General features: G+C 38.4%; 1 protein-coding gene across 2 annotated transcripts; it reads right to left on the bottom strand.

The window, feature by feature from the left end:
* Positions 1 to 1,712: 1,712 nt before the first annotated feature.
* LOC121541312 lies at positions 1,713 to 6,158 on the bottom strand. Of its 2 annotated transcripts, XM_041850297.2 has the most exons (7): positions 6,135 to 6,158; positions 4,978 to 5,014; positions 3,804 to 3,866; positions 3,085 to 3,417; positions 2,589 to 2,846; positions 2,352 to 2,483; positions 1,713 to 2,235 (listed from the first exon to the last, which is right to left on the bottom strand). In XM_041850297.2, exons 3-7 carry the CDS (start codon positions 3,853 to 3,855, stop codon positions 2,087 to 2,089), a joined length of 924 nt encoding a protein of 307 aa, XP_041706231.2. In that variant the 5' UTR covers positions 3,856 to 3,866; positions 4,978 to 5,014; positions 6,135 to 6,158; the 3' UTR covers positions 1,713 to 2,086. The 2 variants fall into 2 exon arrangements, with proteins under 2 accessions (XP_041706231.2, XP_045075207.1); XM_045219272.1 differs by lacking the exon at positions 6,135 to 6,158 and having other exon boundaries at positions 4,978 to 5,095.
* Between the last annotated feature and the right edge of the window lie 2,161 nt (positions 6,159 to 8,319).

Genomic DNA, 8,319 nt, shown 5'->3' with positions numbered 1-8,319 from the left:
CCTCAGTATTTTTCCATCCAAGTTGTCAGACCCCGGTGGCTTGTCATTGTTGATCGACAATAACACATTTTTCACCTCTTCCACACTTACCTTACGGAATTCAAAATTACAATGCTTGTCTTTCATAATTTGGTCAGATATACTTGGATGTGAAGTGTCAGCGTTTGTTGCTGGCATGTCATGCCTAAGTTAATCATATGCCAGTACGCAGAATGAAGTAAATCCCTATCTCCATCCATGGCTAATTTAGGATAGTGCCAACAAAAGGGCACTTGGTAAGTGGGAGGACAAAGGGGCAGGTGCTTGGGCACAGGTAGACCCATATCTGTGCACATGCCAATCTCTCTGCAACATTAAGCTCAACTAAAGAAACAGGCAGGAAAGGGGCCTGTTACCCCACCAGATAGGGCCTGTGATTGGCTGACCCCTGTCAGTTGAGTTGCTCAGCAGAGTTGCCCCTAGCAACGGAATGTTCCAGGAGCAAGGGTGTGAAAGTTGGGGGGCAGAGTAGCTGTAAACAATGGAAATTCCATCCCCCCCATTACCTCTGCTCTATGCTAGTGGAAAGTGTCTCATAGCTAGTGTCTTTGAATGGAGGCTAAGAGAGGGGATTTTCTACAGTAACTGACTAATAAATGTCAATTGGTATTCACAGAACATTTTCAACGATTACCATTTTTTTTTGCGATTTCCTTTTTGGATCCTACCATGGCTGAGCTCATGTTCAATACAATAGATTTCATTATAATCTTTGTAATATAATGTCTTACCTTGTGCTGCTGCTTTGGCCACCAGAACTAAAATTACCAAGGGGATCATTTATTTTCTGCCTGCACAAGAAGAGTGAATTAAGCTACAGGATCAATGTAAAAATGTATACATTGCATTTTATGATGCACTATAAATGAAAGACAGGCTTGTTGACAAGACAACTTACTGGCGTGTCAGGAAGAGAACACTTCTTTATGTCACACGTTGCTTGGTGTGAACGTCCAACCACAAGTACCTGTTTGCAAAAACAGAAGTTGTAACTTATTACACATTGTGAGTTATCGTTCACTACCATTTTCCTGCATGTAGTTTGATGAGAACAAGGGATTTTTGGACCATCTGTAAGTGTCAGCAGCACTGAAGCAGGAAGAGGAATAGTAATACTGTAATATCTGATATCTGACATAGCAATATATTAGAAATATAAGTGTATGATTTCAGAAAAAACGATCGTCTTCCTCAATTATCTGTTGTGGGTCATCACATTCAATCATCTTATTATTACACAGATACATTTTCACAGGGAGACATTGACTGGTTCAAAAGGACTGATTCAATTAAATATTGTGCACTTTGTAGTTTCACATTCAAACTGCCCAATACTTTACATTGATGGTGCTCTCTGATGTGTCACCGGGGGTCCTCACACCTCCATAACAGATCATACAAAAGTCATTACATTGTCGAGTAAACATCTTAAAAATATGATTTAACCCATTGTCTTAAAAAGTTAAATTTTGTCAACTTAACTTGATTTCTTAAGTTTCCACAACTTTGTTTCATACATACAACTAAATACAGTTTTGTCTTATCTTTCATTCTCTTACCAATATAATTGTTTTGAATTATCACTGCAACAATATATGTAAGAAATCACACATGAATAGCTCTAAATACTTTAAACAATGTAAAAGATAGTTTATTTATTTACAGCCCCTCATTAACAATATATTATATAACAATTGTAAATGAGTATTTGAACACAAATAAACATTGGTACAACAACATGGATGCCTCAAAAGAAAGAAAGCATTACATTTACAGTATGATATTGCAGCTCAGTTTGAAGGAAATGTTCACAATTCAAAATTAGATTATTATTTATGTTAACAAACTCAAAACTACATGCAGTGCATCTTCCTTGCATTCGTTGCACGATGCATGATGTCATCTTGTTGTGTTGATTTGGCACTAGTCTTTAAGTTTGATGGTCTGTCTGATCTACTCAATCAATGCATCCACATAATGTTCAGTCAACCCTTGTCTTATATCTGCTTTATAAAGCTACATGTGGATAAAATGTCTACCCTTGTGTCTATGGGCTGGCTGCCACATCCGGGTTCACAGCCATTTTGATCTGTCCATACTCCACCATCTCTGTGGCTGGGGGCCTCTGCTTCCTTGCTGGATTTCTTTGCTTGCCTATTTTCACAACAGTGTATACAACACCCTCATAACCGTTTTCTGAAAAATGAAAGGAAAGCTGTTGTACAATCTGGACATGAAACAAAATGTCATGTTTATTCAACATTTCAAATGTACGTTCTGGACGAGAAACTAAATTACTTTTTACATTTTACCTGAAGTATCAAATCTGGATCTTCGTTTCTTGCATAGATGGTTAATACCGACAAACAGTGCAAGAAGTAATGTGAAAGTTCCAACAGTCAGAGCCACTGGCACAGCTACAAAAGGAAACTGGGAAGAGACAACTAGAAAGAAAACATCAGTACACAACACTTGTTGACCATGCAAATGAAACAGAGTTGTACTCTTAATTCAAAAAGTGGGAATGAAGTCAACTGTCCTGAGATTACCTGGGCAGGCCAAGGGGAGATCAATAGTAGAGTTGCTGCTGCTAACATTATTCTGAACCATACAGGTCAGGGTTCCTGTCACATCACTCTTCAACGTGATGACAAAGTTCTGGTAGTGGTCATAGGCTACACTCCTGGTCAGATTCTGGCCGTTCAGGGTCCAGCTGTACTGAAGACCATCTCCCTCTGAAGAACATGTGACCACGGTCTCTCCATGAGGCAGACAGAGGTGAGACAACACTGGCTCTGACACCGGGGCTGACAGACACAAACACAAGAGATCACTCAAATACCCTACCTCTGATTCATGCAAACATTATATCTAAAGTATTGTATGATGTAACAATATACTCTCTGTGTTGTACTACTGCTGCCAAGTCCTACATTATAAACCTATTGAAGTACTGACACCCTGGCGACCTTTCAGAAATCTCCCTCACCAGGAAAAGGATGCGTGAAGTATTTAGGTCGAATAAAAAAAAAAAAAGGTTCCTACCTTGTATCACCAGTAGCATGTTGACTCTGAGCATCATTGTTCCCTCTGAATTATGTATTTCCAATTGGTAATCTCCAGAGTCGTCCTCTATAACTCTGTCCAGTCTGAATGTTCCATCATTAATGAACTGAGAGCGATTCATATAATCCTGAGGCAATTTAGATCTCCAGTCTTCTCCAGTTTTGAAGTTTAGAACACGTTTATCACCTTTCTTCAAGCTTATTTGGTCATTGCTAATGTGTGAACCAAGGTGTAAGGACAATGATTCTCCCAAAGCCCCATAGCATTGGTGAGTTCCATTCTCTTGAGAGAGATTACAGACCATGGCACTAACTGTGGAGCAATGATCTTAGGTCAGTATGTAAGTGTATGTCTGTTTTGCATAAATGTAAGTCTGAAGGTGCATTCAAGTGGAAATATTTCTTAATGAAAATATAACAAAAGCACAATACAATATAATCACATTCATGCAATGCAAATATTTTATATATCTCAGTTTTAATTATTTATTTAACACTTGTTTTCAGTGGACCCACTCTTATAGATTTGGGCTTTTTTTGGGCTTTTTTTTATTTATTTTTACATTTGGTAAGTATAGAAGCAAATAAATGTAAAATTGAATTAGCAGAACATGTTCAACAATTAGCATCATTGTTGTTAGTGTCTTATTAAGTCTTGGCTAGGCCTTATACTCTGTTCTGTGTTATATCATGTCTCACCTTGTGCTGCTGCTGCTGTCACCACCAGAACTATAGTAATCAGAGGATCCATTTCTCTTCAGCCTGCACAAGAGGAGTGACAGTTAGCAGAAGTCTCACAGGAGCAGTACCATCAAAACTGTGTGAATTTATGTGAACGGATCATAATGTGCTGATATTCTCCAAATGAAAGAGAAGCTTGTAGACAAGAAAGCGTGCTTGTTTGTCAGGGTGACAGACTTTGACACTTTTGTAAGCAGTGCATGCCTGGTGTGAACAGCAAACCACAAGTATACTGTGCCCGCTTGCAAACAGTATAATTTATTCCAGTTAACTTGTTGTTAGGCATTTACTACCATATTATTTAATGAGGACTGTCCACAGGTGAGATGGATGAGCAGTGAAAATTGTATATCTAAAACATAACCCAAGGATCGCAATTAAAAGGTCACTAACTTGAACCCTTATTTACTGCAATGGAATAAACATAGTAAAAAGCATGAAACTATTATTGAAGTTTTTATTTTAGCAAACGTTTTCTTACTTACTTTTTTTTAAAATCTGCAATGTTGATTAAGGGCTTGTAAGTAAGCATTTCCACGGTAAGGTTGTATTCGATGCTTAAGTGACAAATCAAATTGTATTAGATTTTTGAGTTGATTAAATTCTTTGATCCATTACAACCATTATCAATATCATTGTAGAGATCCTGACAATAGGTCCTAATGTTGTTTGTTTTTTGGGTAAAAAAATAATAGTAAAATATAAAAACTCATTAACTTTTACCGTTTTTTGTTGTTGTAAAGATTGGTTTTATTAGTAATGGTACCTTTGGGATGGTTAATACGTTATGGACCAGTTTCCCGGACAGAGATGAAGTCTAGTCCTCAACTAAAAAACATGATCAATAAAGAATGTCTATTGAATTGGCATTTTAGTCCAGGACTGGTGTTTCCGGCAAACCAGCAAAGCATTCATATACAATGTGTTCAACCATATAATTTACCATTATATTAACAAAATATGATCAATTGCATGCAATTTATTGTAGCCTGGAACCTACATTATCATAAATTAATTGTAAAAAGACTGGTCGTTTCCTCAAGTATCAATCAACATATATAACTCTTGCAGTAACCTTAAAACTAATTTAATAAAGAAAAAACATATAAATAAACTGACCAGATTCACTCACCAAAGTCGAAATTGCAGCAATCTAAAGTCCAGATTTCCTGGAGAAAAAGAACTAAATGTATTTACTGTAGTAAAGTATTATGCTCTTCACATAGCTTTCATCTCATCTCAGTCCTCTCTTCAACAGTGTGAAAACTATTTGAACAACAGTTTGTGATGTTTGACATCCACTCACACTAGCCAGTTGACTAGACTATCAACGTGGTCTCAGAGAATTTCATATTACTCTGCATGTAAATCAGAGACACTCATTTAGTATGATATGTTACGTATCATATGGTATGTATACATTTTTGGATCTTCAGCACCCATTTCATATGATATGTTATGAATTTGCAAAACTTATAATATGTTAAGAATTTATAAAACATACAATATGTTACGAATTTGAAGAAAGTATTATGTGTTACTGATTCTAGCTAGCTGCTAACGTTAGCTAGGCTAGGGGTTAGGGTTAGGGGTTAGGGTTAAGGTTAGGGTTAGGGTTAGGGGAAGGGTTAACTTAAAGGGTTAATGTTAGGGGAAGGGTTAGGTAACATGCTAAGTAGGTGCAAAGTAGCTACATAGTAGTAAGTAGTTGAAAAGTTTCTAATTAACAAAAATTGTAACGTTGTCTGTGATGAGATTTGAGATCCGTGATGAGATTCGAACTCGCAACCCATCCACCCCGACCAACTACCCTACTTAAATGTTTTGCCTTAAGTAACCATCTGTTTTATGTAACCATGCCAAACGTAACATATACAAATAAATGGAGTGTCTTGGATTTACATACAGATTAATACGAAATACTCTGAGACCGTGTTGCAACCATTGTCAAATTGTGGCGCCTGTATCTCTTAAGGCATTGGGCAGCTTCCACACAGTTTATGTATAGCTTCCACACAAGAACATAAAAGTCAGTCTAGACGTAAAAGCAGATCTAAAAATGTAAATATATGTCCATTACTACTAATTAGTAATGTCCTCTTAAGTAAGGTATCTTGAGGACTATTTTGTTTAGACAAACACAAATGAAACAAAACACAAATGAAACTAGTTTAATGCAAATTAACAATACAACTTAATGCAAGCCTATGCCAAGTTCAAAGTTAGGTTTTGTGGTATCCCTGACTTTTGGAGAAGAAAAAGCGGAATACTGTTAGTTTACACACTCACCGGACAGTTTATTAGGTACACCACCCCCTGTTCATGATACTGGATCGCTCCTACAGACAGTGACTCACGTGGCCATGGCTTGCTATATAAAGCAGGCAGACAGGCATTGAGGCATTCAGTTACTGTCCGATTGAAAATCAGAATGGGCAAAACAAGTGACCTAAGCGACTTTGATCTGGTATAATCGTCGGTGCCATGCACGCCGGATCCAGTATCTCAGAAACGGCCGCCCTCTTGGGCTTTTTATGAACGGCAGTGTCTAGGGTTTTACAGAGAATGTTGCGACAAACCAAAAATATCCAGTCAGCGGCAGTCCTGTGGGCGAAAACAGAGCTTGATGAGAGAGGTCGAAGGAGAATGGCAAAAATCATTTGTGCAAGCTAACAGGAGGGCTACAAACTGGCAAATAACGGCGCAGTACAACAGTGGTGTGTCGGAACGGCATATCGGAATGGACAACTTGTCGAACCTTGTCACGGATTAGCTATTGCAGCAGACGACCACACCGGGTCCCACTCCTATCAGCTAAAAACAAGACGAAGCGTCTCCAGTGGCCACGCGATCAACACTGGACAATTGAGGAGTGAAAAAAAATTGCCTGGAACATGACAGCGAGTTCAGTTTACTTGAGTGGCCTGCACAGTCACCCAGACCTCAACCCAATAGAGCATATTTGAGATGAGATGGAACGGGCTGTTCGCACCATGAATGTACCATTGTACAATCTGCAGCACCTGCTTGATGCCATCTCGTCAGCATGGACCAACATCCCAGTGGAACTTTTCCGACAACTGGTAGAATGCCCCAAATAATTCAGGCTGTTTTGGAGGCAAAGTGGGGTCCGACCCCATACTAAATGGGTGTACCTAACAAACTGGCCAGTGAGTGAAGGTAACTCCTATAGATATATGTATGTGTGTTTGTTTATATGTCTGTATGTATACTGAACAAAAATATAAATGTGGAGGTCCTGGGTGTGGAGGTCCTGGGCTGGCGTGGTTACACGTGGTCTGGTCTTCGGTTGTGAGGCCGGTTCGACGTACTGCCAAATTCTCTAAAAGGGCATTGGAGGCAGCTTATGGTAGAGAAATGAACATTAAATTCTCTGGCAACAGCTCTGGTGGACATTCCTGCAGTCAGCATACCAATTGCACGCTCCCTCAAAATTTGAGACATCTGTGGCATTGTGTTGTGTGACAAAACTGCACATTTCAAAGTGGCCTGTTATTGTCCCCAGCAAAGGTACATCTGTGTAATGATCATGCTGTTTAATCAGCTTCTTGATATGCCACACCTGTCACGTGGATGGATTATATTGGCAAAGGAGAAATGCTCACTATCAGGGATGTAAACAAATTTGTGCACAAAATATGAGAGAAATAAGCTTTCTGTGTGCATGGAAAATATCAGATTTTTTACTTCAGCTCATGAAACATGGGACCAACACTTTACAGGTTGTGTTTATATTTTTGTTCAGTGTATATATATTTTTATGTAGATTATTATACAGACTTTGTGGATTACAGATTTAATTACATGCTTTAATTATGATTTTTTATACACCATCACAGTTCTTAATGACTTGTTCAGTGTTAGATGTGCAGTCCTATACACAACAACGACTAGTCACTAATATATACATGTAATACCAAGATGTTCTACTTGATGGTGTTTCATTCAAGACAACATTAACTTTCCTCTAGCTGTCAATACAGGAAGGAAATCAGATACTGTAGGCATTAACATGAAAACAGAGTGGGAGGAGCACCAAAGTGCCATCTCTCAGAAGTGGTTTCATGAAACTCGCCATGCTCAATGGATGGAGCAATTTGAAGAGAAATGCCATACTGCTTTGAGGAAATAGATCTCACTCAATGGCCTTTTTACATTTTACATTTTAGTCATTTAGCAGACGCTCTTATCCAGAGTGACTTACAGTTAGTGCATTAATCTTCAGATAGCTAGGTGGGACAACCACATATCACAGCCATAGTAAGTTATTTCTTCTTCAATAAAGTAGCTAACAGCAAAGTCAGAGCTAGTAAGGGGGAAAATAGTCAAGTGTGATTGACCAACAGTCAGCCATTTAATCAATTAAACCTGTGAGGGGAAGTATGGTTTCCTCTGTTGTCTACATTAAATGTGCTCTTGAGGCGCCATGATCATGTGGTAGTGGATTATCAAT

The sequence above is a fragment of the Coregonus clupeaformis genome, unplaced genomic scaffold (genome assembly GCF_020615455.1).
Source record: "Coregonus clupeaformis isolate EN_2021a unplaced genomic scaffold, ASM2061545v1 scaf2209, whole genome shotgun sequence".
NCBI classification, from domain to species: domain Eukaryota; kingdom Metazoa; phylum Chordata; class Actinopteri; order Salmoniformes; family Salmonidae; genus Coregonus; species Coregonus clupeaformis.
This window is presented reverse-complemented; position numbering and strand designations above follow the sequence as displayed.